The 22,640-nt window shown below is 40.9% G+C and overlaps 1 protein-coding gene across 2 annotated transcripts in view; it reads left to right on the top strand.

Moving 5' to 3' along the window:
• Positions 1-325: 325 nt before the first annotated feature.
• EIF5B (eukaryotic translation initiation factor 5B) overlaps positions 326-22,640 on the top strand; it is a 34,290-nt gene continuing 11,975 nt past the window's right edge. The window contains exons 1-11 of one of the 2 annotated variants that reach the window (XM_070943362.1): positions 326-503; positions 5,654-5,779; positions 6,569-6,653; positions 15,924-16,569; positions 17,207-17,433; positions 17,762-17,912; positions 19,786-19,881; positions 20,889-20,975; positions 21,202-21,279; positions 21,854-22,143; positions 22,452-22,559. In XM_070943362.1, coding sequence (XP_070799463.1) covers positions 469-503; positions 5,654-5,779; positions 6,569-6,653; positions 15,924-16,569; positions 17,207-17,433; positions 17,762-17,912; positions 19,786-19,881; positions 20,889-20,975; positions 21,202-21,279; positions 21,854-22,143; positions 22,452-22,559 — 1,929 coding nt within the window. In that variant the 5' untranslated portion in view covers positions 326-468. Of the gene's footprint in view, positions 504-5,653; positions 5,780-6,568; positions 6,654-15,923; positions 16,570-17,206; positions 17,434-17,761; positions 17,913-19,785; positions 19,882-20,888; positions 20,976-21,195; positions 21,280-21,853; positions 22,144-22,451; positions 22,560-22,640 lie in introns of both variants that reach the window. The other variant, XM_070943361.1, reaches the window with a different exon arrangement.

The raw sequence follows: 22,640 nt of genomic DNA, 5'->3' as shown, positions 1-22,640 counted from the left end.
GGTGCCCCCTCATCTCGGTAACGCCCGAATCCCACCTCGGGATGGCCCTCAGCGAAGGGTGGCGCATTAACGGGGCCTTTCTGCTGCTCCTGAGGAGCGAGGCGGCCAGCGCTCTCGGCCCCTCCGGTCGTTCAAGGGACGGACGCGCCCAGTCCTGCGTTCAAGTTCATCTTGAATACGGGCCCAGCTCACGCGCTTGGCTGCTGTTCATCCTCCGTCCAGAGGAGGCGGTCGCCGCAGCCGGAACCTCCTTGGATAGGCGACCTGCTTTTTCTGCGCGCTGATTGCCCGCCTGCCGCGTGCCGGGGGCCAGAGGTGAGGCGCCTGCGCGTATCGTCGGCCGCTGCCGAGTGGAGGGTTCGCGTTGGCCTCTCACCATATGTGCCCTCTCGCGTGTGGAAGCGGCTGGCTGGGCCCTGAGCAAGGAGAGCGAGCGAGAGAGCCAGCCTCGGAGAGGCGGTTGCAACCATGGGCAAAAAACAGAAAAACAAGAGCGAAGACAGGTACCCAGAGCCCTGGACGTGGCCTGGGTGGGCGGGGAGCGGGGATAGTCGGTGGCTGCCGGCCCAGAGCTAGCCCTGCGTTTCTTCTTCCTCCACGCTGAGGCAGCAGGGACGCCCCTTCCTCAGTGAGGGAAGGTGAGGCAGCTCCTCTCTCACTCGGAGGACGTGACAGTTCGGGCCAGAGGCTCGCGTGTCTCCTGTCCTCGCGTGTGAAAGACTGGGACGGGGGAGGGGGCAAGGGGCCCGTCCGAATTCGTATATCTCGACCTTTGTGGGACTTTCACGGCTGGACTGCTTACTTCTGAGGACTCGTCCGGTAGTTGTTTGCCTGTTCATTAACAGGCGCTGTTAGTCATGTTTCCTTCGCAATTATTTTAGGTGTGTGAGCTTTTCTGCTCGACTCCACCGTGGGACTTCTGGGTGCAGTCGCTTTTCCAGTTAGGAGAGCTACAGATATTTAAAGACCTTGTCAAATTCGGGGGAACCAAAGCTCTGTGCTTCCAGATATAGGCTTGGCCCTTTAGCTCAAAGCTGACGTGGGAAAGTTACTGATCAACAAGTTAAACGAGATCAAACAATTCCTCGTTAACACTACTTGTTGGAGATAATCACAATTTACTCTAGATGAAATTGTGTGAATTTTCTTATGTTGGCTATGTTAGGGAGACCTTTCTGGTCCAAATGGCCTTGGTTTCAAGTGGTATGTACAACTAAGGGGTTTTGCTGTTAGGGTTCTTGTGAAAGAGGAGGCTTTCTGCCTCACCTATCTGTACTATTGACCCCTGGCTTGCTGCATTTCTTATCAGAGTTTCCTACATGCCTAGTTTCTTGTAATTGTTGGAACCTCCAACATTTAGAGCACAGATAAATTCCGTATTTCTGCATGATCATTAGTGATAATTAACTACTAGCCTTGAATTTAACCAGGCTTGAAATTAAATAGTGAATCCTACTAGCTCCCTAAAATAACATGGTAAGAATCAGTTGGTTATTCTAAATGTGTAGAAAGTGATGTAAATGCTGATGAAATAGCCTACTGTGGTTACATATGCAAGCATTACACTTGAAACAGAAGAAGATAATACACAGGAAAATATAAGAAGAACATATAATAGGACAAAGTCCTGTGTTTTTCAAAAACTGTTGAGTAAAGTGATGATTTGTCTCAGTCATTTTAATCCTAAAAAGAAAGTAGGACAGACAGAGATGGCCACCCATACATTTAAAAAAAATCTTGGTATGTATTTAATTGTTACTGTCAGAATCAGAAATATGCAATTACTAGAGAGCTTTGGCCTTTATGGCATCAAAGAAAACTCAGCAACACTTTTGAGAAAGATGTGATATCATTCTCCTGAAGATCAGAGAAGATGTAAAGACTATTAATACTGTCAGTGTCAGTTTATATGGAAAATGTTATGCAGTTAACCATTCTAACTCTTAATTAATTTACTAAATGCTATTAAGATTTAACAGAGCAAAATAATGCCCCTGGAATCTGTTGTTAGATCATTTGACAAGAACTTCATGGAAGCCCTAATCAGATGGTTTCAGCTTTGCATGAAATGTATCAATTTGAGGGCTCATTACATTCCAGTTTATTATTTTTTTTGTTATAACTACTCAGCCTCAGTTTTCATCTAAGGAATGACTTTTTATAGAACACTTAAATTGCTCAGGTAAGACTGAGGTGAGAGCCAGTTTGGTGTAGTGGTTAAGGCACATGCTAGAAACTATGAGAACTATTCTGTCTGGAGCACCGGGGATTTTGGGTCAGTCTCAGTGACTTTAGGCCAGTCACTCTTTCAGCCTTGGAAGCAGGCAATGGCAAACCACTTTCAAAAACTTACCAAGAAAACTACAAGGACTCGTCCAGGAACTTGTCAGGAGTCAGCATTGACTTGAAGGCGCATGTATGCAGTAGACTGAGAAGATAAAGAGAATCATTATGGTTTTCTCAGATTATACCAAAGAGGTTCACCAGCACAGAGAAATACTAACTTGAACTTGAAATAGTGCTTGAGAAAAGAAATCTAAAATGATCAGATGACACTGAAAATCGTTTCATTACCATGGGGAGTCTAAAACACATCTCACCTCTAAATTCCTATTAAAAGTTGATTTTTTTGAAATTTATTGTGGATTATCTTTAATTTATATTTATTAAATTATTAAATTATATATTCATATTTATGTCCTTAACTACAGCAAAATATGGCAGCTTTTTAGCTACAGTCTTCCTTTTATTCCCTCTTCCCTCTTGTCCCTTTTTTTCCTCCTTTTTAATTTAAATCTGTCTTTATTAAGAATGGAGTTTACAGAATTTTTTTTTGAAATTTTTTTTTATTAAACAAAAACATAAGACAAAAATACTTACAAACATGTATACATAAAGACAATACAAAAAAGAGAAACTAACAACTAACATTGTTTCAGCCTATCGGCTGACTTCTAGAAAACTGTTGCATCGGTTATTATTTTCTATTTCACCTCTATTTCTCTTTTAGAGATCTATTTTATGTGCTTACTTATTTTTACTTTTTTACATATCCAAGACTTAACTTTATACTCTAGTTTTAAATTTTTCTCTTTATATAAGTGTCTATTACTTCTATACATCCTTCTAATAACCGTTCTAACTATTTATATATACAGTCATGTGGTCTACCTCCTATGTGATTGTGTTTCTTGGTTATGTTTTGTATAGGTATTATTTTATCAATCCTGTCTTTCCCTCTAGCCAGGAATACCATCTTTGCCAGACTGCATAATAATCAGATTTTATTTTTAATATCACTTTTAAAATATTTTTCTAGGCTTGAGTTTTTAATGAAGTCCATATGGGATATATCTTTTTCTTGCTCACATTTTAATATTGATAATAATCTCATTTGTAAGATACAGTGTTAAAGAACTGGGAGCTTCAATGAACTGTTGAAAAATATGAATATTGAAAGTGGTTTTATTTTTCTTAGGAGATAACATATTTTCCCTAAATATAAATCTTTTATAGGAAGATTGAGAGAAAGATATATGTAGTAATTTTTAATGCAAGAAGTGTGATTTTAATCAGATTTTCTAAACTACAGAAAGAAATGACATTTTTATTAAAGAAATATCAGGATATTTTACTGTTTATTTCAAGAAATTGTAACTATAATTGAATTTATGATGTTGGGAAAGATCTCTGGCTTTGATGAAGATGAAATTAGTACAAACACGTGTTGCTCTTTTATCTCCTGTCTTATTGGATGTATATGCTAAAGATTTTTCAGACAGACTCTTCCTAACTTTGATTTTGAAGCATTTAGGGTGGTTTTGGGGGAGTGGGGGAGGGAGAATATGTGTTGTATTTCAAAAATAGACAAGGATTTTCAGGTAGAATGGTTTATTATCTTAGAGCAAACTTCCCAGTTTATCTTCAGTCATTGTCTCATTTCACCCCATCTTACCCCCTTTTCTCTTACACTGTTGAACTTGCTTAAATATAAGGGCTTATATTAGAGTTATTCTGTGATAATTTTTAACCATGTTAGTGGAAAAAGAGTAGACGTGTAATGTGATTTTATACTTTGCAAAAACTAAAGACAATAACTAAGTGACTTTGGCTAATCTTGAGAAGCTAAGCAGTTTGGTCTTGTTAGTACTTGAAGGAAAGGTTACCTTTATTTTAACCTGCGGATATCCAATTTTACTAAGCTGAAAACTTCTTGGCTAGATTTTTCTTTGTTTGTATAAATATAAATGGTGCCCCAGAGGTAAAATTGTAATCCTGAAGTATATTGTACTAGATTTGGACCTCTTGAATAGAACTGCAACACTGAAATATAGTATATCGCAGAAGTGAGTACACCCCCTCACATTTTGTAAATATTTAAGTATATCTTTTCATGTGACAATATTGAAGAAATGACACTTGGCTACAATGCAAAGTAGGGAGTATACAGCTTGTATAACAGTGTAAATGTGCTGTGCCCTCAAAATAATGCAACACACAGCCATTAATGTCTAAATTGGTGGCAACAAAAGCGAGTACACCCCTAAGTGATAATGTCCAAATGGGGCCCAAGTAGCCGTTTTCCCTCCTGGTGTTATGTGACTCATTAGTGATACTCGTCAGGTGTGAAGAAGCAGGTGTGTTAAATTTGGTGTTATCGCTCTCATACTGGTCACTGGAAATTCAAAATGGCATTTCATGGCAATGAACTCTCAGAATCTGAAAAAATTAATTGTTGCTCTACATAAAGATGGCCTAGGCTATAAGAAGATTGTCAAGATCCTGAAACTGAGCTGCAGCACGGTGGCCAATACCATACAGCAGTTTAACAGGACAGATTCCACTCAGAATAGGCCTCGCCATGGTCGACCAAAGAAGTTGAGTGCCCATGCTCAGCGTCATATCCAGTGTCATATCCACCATATCTTGGTGGCGCAGCAGACTAAAGTGCTGTTAAGTAACACCAGCTGCCTCCAATTACTGCAAGTTCAAATCTCACCAGGCTCAAGGTTGACTCAGCCTTCCATCCTTTCGAGGTAGGTAAAATGAGGATCCGGTTTGTGGAGGCAATAAGCTGACTTTGTATAAAAAAGAACACCGCTTAGGGGGGCCAAAAGCCCTACTAAGCAGGTATATACAAAAGTATGAAGGCTATTGCTTAATGCATTGTAAGCCGCCCTGAATCTCCGGAGAAGGGCGGCATATATACATCGAACTAATAAATAAATAAATGGAGGAGTGGAAGAGGACTCCAGTGGCAACCTGTGAAGCTCTGGTGAACTATGCCCAAGAGGGTTAAGGCAGTGCTGGAAAATAATGATGGCCACACAAAATATTGACACTTTGGGCCCCATTTGGACATTATCACTTAGAGATGCACTCACTTTTGTTGCCACCAATTTTGGCTGAGTGTTGCGTTATTTTGAGGGCACAACACATTTACACTGTTATACAAGCTGTATACTCCCTACTTTGCATTGTAGCCAAGTGTCATTTCTTCAGTGTTGTCACATGAAAAGATATACTTAAATATTTACAAAATTTGGGGGGTGTACTCACTTCTGTGATATATTGTAATTATTAAAAACGTGTTTTAGACTCAAGCACAGTATCACATTTCATAAGATTTTTTTTTTTTGCGGTGCTGTTCTAGTGCCAAAGATGATATAGATCTTGATGCCCTTGCTGCTGAAATAGAGGGTGCAGGTGCTGCCAAGGAACAGGAGCCTCAAAAATCTAAAGGCAAGAAGAAAAAAGAAAAGAAAAAACAGGATTATGAGTAAGTTCAAAACGTGTCCTTCATAGTTCTGATACAAATTAGATTAGATACATGGAATCAGACTTTGTGAATATTCTTATAACATGCTTTGGAGAAGGGGGATAAAAAGCTTTATTTGGAGTCAAGGCTTATAAAAGTGCATTTAATGGTAACTGAAAGAGAATTGTGATATGGATGATAGAGTCTTTCATCCCTGTAGTGTTATTGGCGCTTTCAGCATTGGCAGCGTCTTTGCGGAAATGTTTCGGTAGCATCCTACTGAGTTGTTCAGCCAAGACAAAGTGCCTTGTCTTCTCTATTCATCTGTGTTTATTGGCTATCAAACTATCATTTTCTCTTTAGTTTCACTGCGCAACTATTATATGAGAAACAGAACTGGCGCACTACTCTAATTTTCTTCTTTAGTTTTCCAGATGAAGGAACATGAGAACCTCATAGATACATTAACTTGCTTTGTGTTTTATATGGTACATTCAAGTTTGGAAAATAAAGTATGGCAGAGTATATCCTGTAGAGTTCACCCGCTCCTATATCTCTCCTTCCCTTAAAATCTTTCGGGCAGTTTCAATAAGATGAAAGAGAAGGAATGTTATGATTTAGACTGCTGAACAGCACTACTTTAAACACCATTTGTCTGAAATGGTATAGGATCATCTGAGTAGAGGGTTGGACCAGAGGATTTCCAAGGTCCCTCTCAACTCTTTGATTCTGTTATCAGACTTACTCAATTATTGACTTCTGTTTTCTTAGTATATAAACAGATTCTAAGTAATATCATTCTCATTGCAGTGAAGATGATATCCTGAAAGAGTTGGAAGAGCTGTCTCTAGAAACACAAGGTGGGAGCGTTGAAAAAGAACCAGTTGTAGCAAAGGTAAAAATTGTGCAAAATTGGTGCTCAAAATTTTAAAACATTGTATATCTTTTGTGTCAGATTAATTCACCGGGAAACACTATAATAATTTAATACTGAAATTTAACCATCTGCCTGGAAAGTAGTGTGGAAAGTTATCTTGTGAATCAAACAGCTCCAAAGCATTTGACCAGATTGCTCAAAGGGCTTTTTTTTTGTAAAACAAAAACAAAAAATACTGTTGACAGTTCATGCATATCAGTATTCCATTATTCTAAGTTATTTGTAATTTGTCCCTTCAGTATTGCATAATTCTTTCTCACACATAATCCACATCTTGATTTTTTAAATATATTTCACATATCAGAAATATAGCAAAGTAGAATATATATATCCTTAACCAATAGCACTCAATCTAAAATAAAGCTGACAATTGCTTGGACTTAAAATGTGGCCATGGTAGTAAAAGTCAATAGCTTCATGTTCCCATGTCTAAATTGCATCATGAGAAGCCTGGTGATTGCATCCATCCTTTAAACTTTCTGTAACATATCCCATATACACAAAATGAATTTCTACATTGAATTACCACATTTTAAGTTGAGGAGAAAATCATATGATAATACAGGAAATTAAACCCAGTTTTCCCAAAAAGTAATGCAGTACACACAACGAAAATCTTAAGGTTGTATTTGTCAGAGAAAGTTAATACCTTATAGAAATGATGCAAGCAGTATGACTGAATAAGATGTTTTAAATATAAGTCCGAGATTAATTTACATTTTATTTCATTCCCATTAGTTTTAATGCTTAAGGAATGTCCATATATTTCATTTGTATCCAAACAAATTTTTAAATTCACCAGTGGGAAAGTTTGCTTGCAGTCCATATAACCAGACACAGAAAAGTATCAGAATATAACTTAAATCTCAATTCCCTTTACTTGTCAAAATCAATATTAGTGTAAACTGATATATTTATAGAGTAAACAAAGTTAGATTTTAATCTAACACTATTAGGAAAGGAAATATTCGACTATTGATCTTTGAAGCATAATGTATCATCTGCATTTACTTTGCTTCCTTGATTTCCAATGAATTAACGATGAAGGAAGTTGGATGAATTCATTTGAAGGTGCTAATGAAACTTTTTTTAGGATTACTGAATATGGCAATTATCTGTTTAGCATTAAATGGCATCCTTATTCCATTCTTTATCCCCTTTCTGCCTGCAAAATTGGAGCCTTGTCAGAATTTGGTACAGTGCCAGGTTGCCAGGGAGCACAGTAGTCCTGTATGAAGCTTTAGGTGTTCTGTTCCTGAGAAGTAGGTCTGGGTATCCATTGCCTGGCTAGTGCAAATATGGCACCCTGAAGGAGGAAGCTCAGCCGCAGCCCCTGTGTTGCAATTTAATTTTTTTCATGGTAGCTCTTGTCTATGTTCATGCTCAGCAATTGTACCTAATCTTGCCTCAGGAATGCAGGGCTTGGGGGAAAAAAAACCCTACCTAGATCCTCATCCATGACCTGCTGAGTCTCCTGAAAGACCCCCAGAGATGGGCTACAGCTGCTGAAAAGAGCAAAGAAATGCTCTGAGGAACAGGTTATTGGGTTGAGGGGCTTGAACCAGGGGAGGTGTGCCAAGCAAAAAAAAAAAAAAAAAAAAGGACCAGGAAGAAGGCTCCTGTCAAGAAAGGTGCACTAAGTTGACTGGGCAACTCTTTTCTGAGTGGGCTTGGAGCTGCACAGGTTGTGTGACTGAGAGGAGACAAGTGGGTGCTCTGCAGAGTTGTTCCCAAGGCTAGCAGTGGTGGCAGAACTCAATGCAATTAAGGTCACCTGTGAGAAGGGGAAGGGGGTGAAGCAGGAAGATGCCAAAGGATGATGTTGCAAAGCAGAGCTCTGTGCTGCCATTCACCTTATCAGGCAGCTGTTATTTCCTGCCAACCTTTGAAAGCCTATCCACATTATCACCAAGAGAAATCTGGCAGTCAGAGAAAAAGAAAGACAATGGTATAGCTGTTGGCCTATCCGGTCAGTTTGGTCCAAGTTCTTACAGCAGTCCAGCTTTGTTAGAAGACTTGCAAAAAGGGTTTTTACAAGCCTCAGGTGTCGGTGCTCTCTTCTATAATAGTTGCCTCAGACTATTGCTGACCAGCTGACCACCATCCTGTACAAAGTCTCCAGATACTATTTCCAGATCTTGCTGCTATTGGCCTAAAGGTCAGCATTGTCACGTTCTTCCCTATGTCTTTCCAGCCATGGAATCTGTGTAGCTCTCTGCTTCCCTCATAGGGCAACTATCTCAAGTGTCTTCCTGCCTTCCTTCCTGCTGTGTTCCATCCTGACTACAGGCCATCCGGCCTTCAACCCTGCTGCCATTGGCTTTAGACCCAATTCTGCAATTCTTCTACCTGCCTCTTTTCCAGAGCACTGCTCCTGCAGTCCATAGCTGGGTTCCTTCATCATCACTTCATTTTTGACTGGGTGATATTTCAAATTGATCTCTCTTCGTCCTGTGGCCACGCCTCCTACTCCCATAATGCACCAGTCTTTTCACTCAGTCACTGAAGACTGGTGTGGTTTTTCTCTCTTCGTGTCTTTAAATTAGAATATTTTTTAGAGATTTGCGCTTAGGCTTTTATTTTTCATTTGATTACCTCCTCGTTCGGTGAGAGCCTTTGGTGAAGCTGCTGGGAGTGAGCGACGGACCTGGGGCTCCAGGCCGCCCCTCCCCGGAGCGTCTGACGGCTGTCAGACAGCAGCGTGGGATCCCGACCCTTCAGGGCGGCTCCCTGTTTCCTTCTCAGCCGCCGGTGTGAGTGTGGGGTTTGCGAGCAGCCGTTTTTTCGCCCCCAACACACCCTGGATTCATTCCTTTGGCTCTCATAGGGGCGGCTCCGGAGCTTCTTGCAAGGTTCGCCCTGCAGGCTCTGAGGTTCGGGCAGCGTTGCTCCACCTTTTGGCTGACGATTCTTCCCGCCTGGATCGGCTGTCTGAGTTTCCCTTCATCGGCGGAATTGGTTTCAGCTGCTCTGCGATCTTCAGGTGGTGAGTGGTCTCGGCGTCCGTCCTTCGGGCGGCGCCTTTAATTCCCTGTGACTATTTGACTCCTGCCTTGCCGTCGGAGGTTTGCCGCCGCTGCTCATAATGCCTGGCCGGCTCTCGCAACTGTATTTGAACTTGCGGCCGCCATTTTGACAGCCCTTGGCGGCCGTTTGCCTTTCTGCTACTTCGGCGGCCATTTTGTGTATCGCTATCGGTGGCAGTTTATTTACTCCTTTGGCCCTAATCTGCTTCCCTTGCTGCCCAATTGGACTGGCCTGAGGTTTAGCCTGGCAACTTCGTGACTGGTCTTTGAGCCACATCACTGGGCAGAGTTGATCCACCTGCTACAGTTCATAGACTGCTACCTTGAATGTGGCCTGCTGTATATAGTTCTATTTACCGTTTTTTTCTACCAATAAAAAAAAAAAAGAAGAAAAAGAAAAACAACTAAAATAAAAATTATATATATATATATATATATATATATATATATATATATATATATATATATATATATATATATATATATATATATACATAAAAAAAATACTAATAATAATAATACTGTTCTTGGCAAGGGCCAGCGCCTTTTCCTGGTTATTTCTTCAAGATGGCGGACTCCTATTTGTCTTCCGACCCGGAGATGGAATCTAGTCCTCCTAGGGAGCAGACCAGGCATAAGGCGAGCTCAAAGAGACGCTCCACTTCTACCTCTGCTGATTCTCGCCAGCATAGGCCTTCTTTGGCAGCAGATAAGGACGCCCAGCGTCGCCATAGGGCCCTTGAACGGCAATATGACAAGGCCAGGCAAGCCAGATTGGCTTCTGTCTTCCCAACCGACAATCAGCTGGCGCCCAATGTTCATTCCTCATCGATTGCTGAGGCAGCACCCGCTCCGAGTGACCCTGCTTTGGACAGTGTCTCTGCCACCTCCAGGGCGCTTACTGGTACTCCTCGCGGCCTCTCCAGGGGGGCTTCCCTATCTTTACCGGATGTCTCTACAGCTGGTCTCAGCGAAAACCCTGCCCCGCAGCTGCATCGGGCGGAGGCGACCTTCACGCCGACTGCTGCTGGGCTTCGGGGACCTGATGGTCAGCTTTTGCCCGTTCAACCAGACCTCCAGGCTATGTTGTCCAATGCCCTGTCCTCCCTGCTGGCAGCAGGGATGCAACAGTCCTCTCTGCAGCAGACCCAGCCTCCTTCGTCTTTTGCTCCTCGTTCAACGGCTCACGTGCGCTCAAAATCACTGTCTCGGAGGGCCCCCGCTTCTTCGGATGAGTCCGACCATGAGGGAGAAATGATGGAGGACATGGAATTTTCGGAGGATGAGAACCTTCCACCGGACACTCCTGCCTTCTCCGGCTTATTCAGGCCCTCATTATTTAAATCATTGCTCCACAAGGCTCGCCAGACCACCAATATGGGGGTCCCATCTGCGGAGCCGTCCTCTCTGTCGACTACTCACGATGCTCTGTTCTCGTCATCGAAACCAGGAAGGGATTTTATTCCCTGTCCTCAACTTTTTTCAGATGTTCTACAGTCCCCCTGGTCTCAGCCGGGTTCCATGATGGGTCCCATTAGCCTGGACAAAAAACTATACTGTGGGGCCCCGGAGTTAGACGCCTTGCTGGCCCTGCCCTTGGTCGACCCTCCGATTGCGAATCTTTCCTCTTCTTCGCTTTTGTCCTTGGACTCCTTGGATGGTCTGAAATCTGAGGACAGGAAATCTGAGCTTTCCTTTCGTAAGGAACATCAGTCCCTTGCCTGGACTATTAAGACTGCAACGGCTACGTCATTCTTCAACAGGGCATTGTTGCTTTGGTTGCGGCAACTTCAGGAGCGGCTTCCCCCTGAAGATACGCGTCTTCACCAAGACATAAACAAAATAGTAGCCGCAACCGAATACTTGGCGAATGCCTTGTTGAACTCGGTAAAATTCGCTTCGCGGGCCTTAGCCTCTTCCGTGACTTCTCGCAGATTGTTTTGGCTCAGAAATTGGAGAGCCGACGCCAAAGCAAAATGGAAGTTGGCAGCGGCTCCATATACCGCCCCGAATCTTTTCGGTTCCGCCTTTGATCCTGTTCTCATTGAGGACAAGGACAAACGGAAGGTTATGCCGGCGTCCTCGTACCGCAGGCCAGAGCGGCGCTACACCCCCTATACCCAACGCCAGCCCTTTCGGACTTCGTCGGGGTCCGGGGGCCCCTATTCCCACCGTACCTTCTTCTCTGGAGCCGACCGTTCCTCGGATAGACAGCGTTTTCGGGACAGGTCCAAGTCCAACGGGGCCAAACATCCTTTCCGTGGTTCAGGATTCAGACAGTCCCGCAGGGGTAAATGATTGCGGGTTGCAGGATCCCATTGGCGGTCGCCTACAGCTCTTCAGCCGCCGATGGGAACAGTCAACCAAGGATGCTTGGATTCTTCGAATGGTGTCCTCCGGCCTGTTCATCGAGTTCCTAGGTCGTCCTCCATCCCGTTACATCCACTGTCCAACCCGTTTGTCCCCCAACAAGGAGCTGCTATTGCGGAAAGAGGTTCTCCACCTTCTCAACATCCATGCAATAGAACCAGTTCCACCGGATCAACGTGGCAAGGGGTTCTACTCCACCCTTTTCTTGGTCCCAAAACATTCGGGGGGTTGGAGGGCCATCCTAAATTTAAAGCAGTTGAATCTGTAGGTGCTCTACCGCAGATTCAAGATGCACTCCCTGGGATCCATCCTGGCTGGGATTCGACGTGGCGACTACCTTCAGTCGGTCGATCTCAGGGAGGCGTACTTGCGTGTTCCGGTGCTTCCCTCCAACCGTCAATATCTACGGTTCCAGATTGGAGAGGACCACTATCAGTACTGTGCGATGCCCTTCGGCTTGTCATCTGCTCCAAGGACTTTCACAAAACTGGTAGTGGTCGTGGCGGCTGCTGTCCGAATGATTCCTGTGAGAGTATTGTGCTATCTGGATGACATTCTGGTCCTGTCATCTTCCAGAAGTCAGGCATCTCGGGACCTGGCCCTTGTCATCGAGCTTTTTCAGGACCACGGGTTCTCGATCAACTTTCCAAAGAGTCACCTTCTCCCGTCCACTGCACTCCAACATTTGGGAGCGGTGATCGACTCTGTTCGGGGCCAGATCTTCCTCTCTCCGGACAGGGTCGAGAGCATCCGCAATCTGATTCGCATCATTCAATCCAGGCATTCAGTTCCCCTTCTCCAGCTGTCCCAACTGTTGGGGAAAATGGTCTCATGCTTTTCAATCGTACCGTGGGCACGCAGACACACGAGACCATTGCAGTGGTTCATGCTCCCCTTTCAACGCACGGGTCGCAGCGATTCTCTACACAAAGTATCTCTCCCCCCTCAAATCTGACGCTAAGCATCAATCTGTTGGAGTTGAGGGCGATTCGTCTTGCTCTCCATCATTTTCAGCCACTGTTGCAAGGCCGGCACATCCTCGTCCTCACGGACAATATTACCGCCAAGGCCCATATCAACAAGGAAGGGGGCACGAGATCGAGGGACCTGATGCTGGAGGCGGAGAGGTTGTTGACGTGGGCCGAGAGCCATGTTCTGTCCCTGAGGGCAGATCACATCTCGGGCGTGGACAACGTCCGAGCCGATTGGCTCAGCAGACAACTGATAGACCAGTCAGAATGGCAACTGGATCCCGATGTTTTTCGAGAAGCCGCCACCATCTTCGCCCCCCCCATTGTGGACTTGTTCGCCAGCCCGACGAATACCCAGCTCCCCAGATTTGTGATGCGTTATCCGCATCCGACAGAGGAGGCTCACAACGTGCTCCGCTGCCGTTGGCCCTCCAGTCTTTTGTATGCTTTTCCTCCGTTTCCCTTGATCCCTCAGGTGATTTGGAAGTTGTTGGAGGAACGGGCGGATCTTCTCCTTGTGGCTCCCAACTGGCCTCGTCGACCATGGTACGCAGACCTCATGGCTCTGTCTGTACTTCCTCCATGGCAGATTCCGCCGGACCGTCTCGTTCTGTGCCAAGGGGCAGTCGTCCACCCAGATCCCAGGTGGCTCCAATTGGCCGTATGGCGTTTGAGCGGGTCATCCTGCGAAGGGACCGACTACCCGACTGCGTCATAGCTACCATTCAGGCATCTCGAAGACCGTCTACTTCACGCATAAATGAGTCCTCTTGGCGGGCCTTCTGCACCTGGTGTGCTGACAACCTGGTGGACCCTACGTCAGCTCAGATCGTTGACATTCTTTGTTTCTTACAATCGGGCCTGGACAAGGGCCTGTCGCCATCCACTCTTCGTCGACAGACCGCTGCGTTGTCCACGGTCATTCGGTGCCCGCCTTACCCTTCTTTGTCTCAGCATCCGTTACTCAAGGAATTTTTGCATGGGGCTATGAACTTACGCCCACCCCCTGTTCATCGTTACCCGACCTGGGACCTTTCCCTTGTCCTTCAAGCGCTTATGCTTCCCCCCTTCGAGCCGTTGGGTTCTATTTCGCTTAAGTTCTTGTCCTTTAAGATGGCTTTCCTGTTGGCGATTACCTCCGCCAGGAGGATATCGGAACTTTCAGCTTTGTCAATAAGGAAGGACTTATGTATCTTCCACGCCAACACTGTCGTTCTTCGCCTGGATCCAGCTTTTTTGCCGAAAGTGAATTCCTATTTTCATCGTGCCCAGGAACTAATCCTGCCGGATTTTTGTCCGTCGCCCAAACACCAGCATGAAAAGGATTGGCACACCCTTGACGTATGGAGGGCTCTCCGTCGATACATTCGCAGGACTGAATCCTTCCGGAGAACAGAAGCCTAAGGTCTCTTTCCATCCGAGATCATTGGGCCAGAAAATATCTCCATCGACCGTGGGCAGGTGGATTAAGGCGTGCATCTCTACAGCTTATGAACGCCAGGCCAGGCAGGTTCCGTCTGGGATTTTGCCTCACTCTACTCGTAGTGCGGCGACGTCTGCTGCCTGGGCCACACAGGCTTCTGTTTCTGACATCTGCCGGGCCGCCACTTGGTCCTCGGTGACACCTTTTATCAGACACTACAGGGTGGATTCCTTTGCCTCCGCTGAGGCTTCCTTTGGCCGTCGAGTCCTGCAAAGCGTTCTTGTGGCGCAGGACTCCGGGGGTCTTTAGTCTCCCGCCCTTGTTTTTTTCTGAGCTTGGGTATATCCCAGCTATGGACTGCAGGAGCAGTGCTCTGGAAAACGAACATTGTCTTACCTGAATGTTCCTTTTCAGAGTACTGCGACTGCAGTCCATCCCCTCCCCTGTTTTTTCTCAAATTTGACTATTGGTGTCTGAGCCGGGACTGGACTTGTTATTGTTTTTCTCCTACTGTCGTTTCTTGGATTGATATTAGGTGGTCGCGCCTTCGTTCAAAGACTGGTGCATTATGGGAGTAGGAGGCGTGGCCACAGGACGAAGAGAGATCAATTTGAAATATCACCCAGTCAAAAATGAAGTGATGATGAAGGAACCCAGCTATGGACTGCAGTCGCAGTACTCTGAAAAGGAACATTCAGGTAAGACAATGTTCGTTTCCACCCCTACTTAACATGTTTTGCTGCTCTCTCCCACATCCTTCCTACAGATACCTTCCTTATACCAATCGTACATCCTTTTGTTGTTGTTATGATCTTGGGTCTGGCTCTACAAAGTATATGCCTGCTTGCCCTTTGGGGACCACTGCTAAGATTGTCCTGCCCCACCCCTCCTAATCTATTCCCTGGTTCTGCTGCTGATGGGTTTAATTTATCCCTCCTTCCTCCCCTCTCTCTGCAACTACGTTCCCTTCTCACAAATATGAACTTAATCAGGTGCGTTACTGAAACTGAATTTTTATCACATTGTACAAGACAACAGTACCAAGAAAAGGGAGAGCAGTCTAATAATCTTACTGATTTAAGATTTATCAAATTATATTCCAAAGAAATATCCTTTCAGGAGCAATTGAATACAGTCCAGGCAGAAAAAAAGTTCACATATGCAGTGCTGTGCTCGAAGGTTCCTTTGCCACATGAAAACAAAACTTACATATGCAAGATCTTCAGCAAAAAGCACTATACAACTTCGCTTAATGTACCATCTGAAGCATTTGTTCAGATTTCTTTTCCCATCGTTCCCAACCAAATAGAGGGAAATATATTTTTGAGAGGTGTTTTTGTTTGTTTATGATCAATAGTCAGAGAATGTAATGATCACAAATCATATGTACAGGTTTCTATTATTATTTTCAATTTATGACATTAATTTTTTTTATCAGGTAGAGAATGAAAATGAAGAATTTAGCATGTCAAAACATGATAAAAAGAAGAAAGGCAAGAATAAAAAGGCTAGCTTAGAGGAGGAAGATGGCAGTGAAGAAATGGAGGACAAAGAAAAAAAATCTAAAAAGTCCCTCAAACCCAAGAAAGAAGTACTCTCCGAGAGTGATGATGATGATTATTTTGATTTGAAAAAAAATTTGAAAGGAAAAGTTCAGAAATCAGGTAATAAACACGAATTTTCTGAAGAAGATGACGCTGGCATTGTGAAGAAGAACAAAGAGTGTGCACAACCTGTGTCCTCTGGTGGGAGTGAAGATGAATTGGATGAAGGCTCACAGGCAAAAAAAGGGCAGAAGAAAAATCAGAAGGCAAAACTAGTGGCTGAGACTGAAAGCGGTGATGACATGGATGACTCTTCATTTAAAATCAAAACTGTGGCTCAGAAAAAGGCAGAAAAAAAAGAACGAGAAAAGAAAAAACGGGAAGAGGAGAAGGCTAAATTAAGGAAACAGAAGGAAAAAGAAGACTTGGAAGCTAATAAAGAACAGTCAAAGCTGAAGAAGACTGACAAAGGGACTGCATCAGATCAGCTGTCAACATCTGCCACTGTGGAAAAGGGAGAGACTCCAGAAGCAGCAGAAGGTTAGTAACATTTGGGAAATACGTGAGAAGCAGATTAATATATATATATATATCTACTTGGTTTCTCAACAAAAGTAAGGAGTGAAAAATTGTCTCAGAGGAGACTAAGTGTTTTTCTGTTATCTTGTAATATGCCGAGAAATGTTTTATATGTACACTGAGAAATTGGGTTTGCTTGTGAAAGATGTATTTAGGAAGAAGAGGATTTATAATTAATTTTTCACTATTAAGGGTTTTGCAGGTTTCAGTATGTAATATAATGAATTGCACTGATGATAGTTTGGACCCATTCTTGACTCATCAGTGACCTTTTTTCTTTAAACCTATTCTGTGGTTAAAATTAATTGAATGCTGCCTAGTTATCATTCATGTTGCTGATTTCATAGTATATTCACGTAAAATGAGCTAAAAGCAAATGCTTTTTCTTTGCATCTAATAAAGTATCTAAGAAGGCTCTTTTCATAAAAAATGGCTCCCCTCAAGCTGCTTTTAATGCTCAACAGTTTTGAAAGCTATCATGAGTAATGTGGGAGAGAAAAAATACCAAGAGTTTAAGCGTGTCTGAATTTTGTTACTTTTTAAGTTCTTCTGATACATAATTATGTCTTGTGCTTCAATAATTAACTTTCCTTTTTAGTCAACGATAATGAAGGTGAGAAAAAGAAAAAGGATAAAGATAAAAAGAAAAAGAAAGGAGAGAAAGATGAAAAGGAAAAAGAGAAAAAAAAAGGTCCCAGTAAGGCCACAGTTAAAGCAATGCAAGAAGCCTTGGCTAAACTGAAAGAAGAGGAGGAAAGAGCAAAGAGAGAAGAGGAGGAGCGTATTAGACAACTTGAAGAGCTAGAAGCCAAACGCAAAGAAGAGGTATTACATCTTTTCCTAGATTGAGAAGACACTTTGTCTCTATATGTTTTTGGCTTTGAAAGGCAAAAATACTCAGAATCCCTTGCCATGTAATTTTTTCTTTCTGTATTGAAAATCATTAAGCTATGGGTATAACTAATTCTGATTTTTATTTGTTATTGAATTACATGTTAATATATTTGTAATAAATGCTATATACATTTAGAGGGAAATCTAAATGTGACTCCCAAATGAATGTGTGCAGCATTGCTACCTTATCATTCTTGCATGCCAAGTTCCAACCACGTGCACTGGAAGTCATAAAGTAGCTAAAAGTTGATTTTTGTAGGAACGCTTGGAACAAGAAAAAAAGGAAAGAAAAAAACAAAAAGAAAAAGAGAGAAAAGAACGTTTGAAGAAGGAAGGAAAACTTCTAACCAAATCTCAAAGGGAATCCAAAGCCAGGGCAGAGGTCACTCTTAAGTTGCTGCAAGCACAGGGTAAGGATTGCTCTTTATATTAATTTTCTAATTTTCATCCTGTTCAGGATAAAATATTTTTTTTTATATTAAAAAGTTTTTTATTTTAAACACATTAAAAACAACATTAAAATCAAACATGTACAAACAACAAGAAGTAACAACAAAAAATAAAATATCATTTTCTTTTCAGCTACATACAGCGGTCTATTCTTCCTATACATCAATATTTACAGATATTTAAGTATTAACTTATTTGACGTTCATTTTTACTTTATATCATTTCTTCTTTACTAACAAAAGATCATACACATTTTCCCCCTCCTTTCTTCATACATTTAACTTATTTCCTTACTTTTCAACCATTCATACCATCTACTCCAGACCTTATAATACTTTGATTCTTTTTTCCCCTTAATTTCTTTAGTTAATTTATCTAATTCTGCACATTCCAGGATTTTTTTAATTAAATCCTCTTCCGTTGGTACTGTTTCTTTCTTCCAATATTGCACATACACAATACGTGCTGCTGTCAATATATGCAATATAAGGTACTGTATTTCTTTGGTATAATTTTCTATCGAAATGCCTAACAGAAACTGTTCCGGTTTTCCCTCTATTGAATTCTGAATTATTTCTACTATCCAGATTTTAATTTTCTTCCAAAATTTTTTGCCATCGTGCAGGTCCACCATTGATGGTAATATGTTCCATAGCCAGTCTTGCATTTCCAACATTTCGGGGAGTTGGTAGGGAACATTTTCGCAATTCTGGCCGGTGGAAGGTGCCATCTATGAAACATTTTCATCTGATTTTCCTTGTATGCCGTCGCAATTGTCAGTTTCATGTTCGTTTTCCACATCTTCTCCCACTTCTCTAATTCTATCACATGGTTAATATTTTGTGCCCATTTGATCATCGTGTCTTTCACTGTTTCCTCTTCCATTTTATACCGTATTAGAAACTTGTATAATCTACTTATTAGTTTTCGTTCATTCCATAATATGATTTTATCTAATTCTGTTTCTTCTAGTCGAACCTGATCTTTTTTTATATCCTCTGTATATTTTGAACTTATCTGTAGATACGTCCACCATTGCACTTCTCTTCCTAAGTCCAGCTCCAATTAGTTTCTGGTTTTTAATATTCCTCTCTTGTTTATTATGTCTCTATATCTAATTAATTTTGTCCAGTCTACTAAATTTAAGATTACTACTAAAGTTGATACAGGATAAAATATTATACATGTTTTATTAGAGTATGTTTGTCAGGATAGCACAGGAACATTTTAATGGAAATGCTGTGGTTTTGCAATTCTTATTTACATTGTATAAAGTATTAACTGAAATACCACAATTCTATGTTCTTACTTCAGAATGGCCTCCAATGAATTAAGTGAATATTTATTACAGACAAAATCTGCTTAAGATCAAGTTGTACAATTGTAAACGAGTGTCTGCTGTCTTGTTTAAATAATCCTATTTTATTTTAGTAAGCCAAAGTATTATTGACTTACACTGCGCTTCTATGTGTAGCTCTTTGTTACCATTCAGGTCATCTTTTTTTTTTAGCTCTACTTCTCTTAGCATACAGATAGAAATTATTGTTATTAACTATAGTTTCCTGTATTTTTTCCACTGAATGTACGCTGTAAATATTAATAATATTTATTATTCAGTAATAGAAACAGCAGTATAAAATCAAATCACTAGCAGATTAACTGATCCATATTAAAAGTCATAAGTCTTAGTCTATATATACTATACTATATATACTAATATACTATATTTTAGTCAAGATGTTTTTCTCCAATTTTATCTTAGCTTGTTAATTTCAAATTTCAGTCACTTGTCATCAAATGTTGATATGAAGATTTATTTTGTTTAATGTGCAGGTGTGGAGGTGCCATCCAAAGATTCAATACCAAAAAAAAGACCCATATATGAAGACAAAAAGAAAAAAAAGCAACAGCAGCAAGAAAGCAAAGAAGGTGATAATTTTGTTTATGGATAACTGAAGACACAGAAACAGGTTAAAAAATCAATAAAAGATTAAATCATTTCAGTCACTACTTTCTGTGCTTCAAGTTATCTTCTTTGCTACATCTTTACAGAGCAAAGGATATTCTTTAGTGGGTTGTGCTGTCCAGTGAGAGGTCCATTGGGAGAACCTCTTTTGCCCAAAGTGTTTAAACAGAAGAGATGTTCTGATAATGAATTCCTGCACTAGGTGGGGGATTGAACTAAATAATCTCCAAGGTCTCTTCCATCCCACCCTTATCGTTCTATGATTCTATAAATTCTTGACTTGACTTTTAAAATATTAATGCAAGAATCTGAGATGTACCAAATAGATTTGTACAAAGTGATGATTCATTCCTTCGCTGCTTTCATATTAGATAAATTGAAAAGAAAATGATATGTCATGTTCAGTAAGAGTAAAACATTATTTACTATGTGCTTGTATCAGAATAAATTGGAATTTCACAGGATAATGAATGTAATTTAGCCATGCAGCAAAAGCATGGAAGAGTTCTATGCCTTTTAAAAAAGATTGATCAATTTTGTGTAGAATAATGTTTCTGATTTATAGCTTGAATTGACATAATGATTTATAATCTTAATAATTAGGATGTTATTTCTGTTATTTGGGTTATTAAAACTTTTATGAATCTGCAGATATTTATTTTCATTGTTGCATCCTGCACTGGCCATTAATGCATAAAGTAGTTGATCAAATGGATATATCATTACTGCAGAGACCATAGGAATTATAATTTACTGTGCCTATAGTGTAGGGAAATCTGCAGTAAATAGTAGGTTATCTGTCAAATGGATTTCCTTTAGAGACTGTGGTTATTGGGTCTCCTAGAAGTATGAATATTTTTTTAAGCGAATTGAAGTATGTAATGTAAGTATGGCTGTAGGAGCTTTTTTCTTGAACAATGACATCCATTTAAAATAGTTATAATTAATTATTTTAAATTGCACTTTTTAGAAATTACAGAATTGGCATCCCCAGTGGAAGAAGCTGTAGAAACAGTTGTACCTGAAAAAGAGGAGATTAATCTTCAAGCTGAACCAGGTCAGTTCTAAATTGGGCATTCACTCTTTCATTATCTATATCGTAATCAGCTCTTTGAGGAACCTTAATTTAATTTCCTTAAATTAATCTGTGTGTGAGGCTAATCTATGATCTTTGTGAAAAATGTTCAAATGTGTACATTCAGCCAGTAAGAAATTAGTTTAATGCCTGGTAAACTATGAAGTAAACTTTGTTGCATAGAAAATCTATTATTGTTTAGTTTTAGAAGAAAAAGAGGAAGAACCTGAAGAAGGAGGATTAGATGACTGGGAAGCTATGGCCAGTGATGAAGAAAGAGAAAAAGGTAAGTTCTTTTTGAAAAAGGAACAGAATATTACAAGGAACGTGAGACTTTTGTTTGTTTTCATTAAAGCCTTGGGTTTTTTTCTAGTAAGAGAAAGTAAAGCAAGCATGTAAAAAAGATTAAAAGGGTATTTCAAACTGAATATTTTAAACTGCAATGCACTTTGCTTCACTTTGTTTATGTGTTGCTTGTTTTTCTGTTAATATTTAGCTGTTTAATAATTTGTAAAAATTTTCTAGCTGTCCAACTGGGTGAGAAGGGCTAGTGATAACATTGAGAGAAGGGCCATATTTCTGTTCTCAACAAGATCTTCTATAGTGGGAATATAACAGAAAAGAGGATAAGCTGTCTCTTGACTTGTTGATGCACTGTTGCCCCTTTGCATATGTGGCAGGTCAGGCGAAATGAGTCTGCAGTGTATCTATTTATTACATACCGTATTTTATATGGTATGTAATATTTTGCAAACTTCAAAAGAATTTTCAGTGATGTGTTCCCTATAATACCTGGGCAGGGCAGAGTTGGGTGAACCAAATAAGAATCATATTAAGTAACGTTTGTATTTTTTCATCAGAAAGAAAAACTGTCCATATTGAAGTCAAAGAACAAAATGAAGATGATGAAGATGAGGATGAAGATGATGATGAGGATATGGAAGAGAGTGAAGAGTATGAAGAAGGAGAAAGTGAAGGAAGTGAAGAAGAGAAAACCTCAGATGAAAAGGAATCAGACCCACAAGCTACTGCAAAACAATCTGTAGAAAAAAAGCTAAACAAAGAAATAAGTTCAGATTCAGAGTCTGATTCGGATGATGATCGCACTAAAGAAGAACGTTCATATGACAAAGCTAAACGTCGAATTGGGGTATTTAGTTAAACATTTTCACAAACAGCATTTTTTGGCTTTCCCCCATGGATTGGAGAGGGCTCCGAATTTCAGCCAGAATTATTCCCCTTTGATACAGAATTCTAGTATGTAACTAAGTATAAATATTTGGTTATGATGTAAACTAGCCTATAAATCTTGAGGTTCATTTTAAAATGAAAGCTAATAAACATTGGGGATATTGCATTGGTCTTGAAAATATTTCAATTCTCAAATCTGACTTATTTGCATTTCACTTTGTTCTTTATTCTTAATGGGTGAGTAAAACTCTCTCTTTTTAATTTTAGAAACGTCGAATTGAAAATAATAAAAATGCAAATACTGAAAAATTACGAGCACCTGTAATCTGTGTGCTGGGGCATGTAGACACAGGAAAAACAAAAATCCTCGATAAGGTAAGCTCAGGTATAGCACTAGCTAGCAAACAAACCGTTGACTTTTACTTAAATTGAACATTTGTAGTAGTTGGGAACTGT

The sequence above is a fragment of the Pituophis catenifer genome, unplaced genomic scaffold (genome assembly GCF_029215685.1).
Source record: "Pituophis catenifer annectens isolate HBS135680 unplaced genomic scaffold, rPitCat1.0.hap2 SCAF_4, whole genome shotgun sequence".
In the NCBI taxonomy this organism is placed as follows: domain Eukaryota; kingdom Metazoa; phylum Chordata; class Lepidosauria; order Squamata; family Colubridae; genus Pituophis; species Pituophis catenifer.
This window is presented reverse-complemented; position numbering and strand designations above follow the sequence as displayed.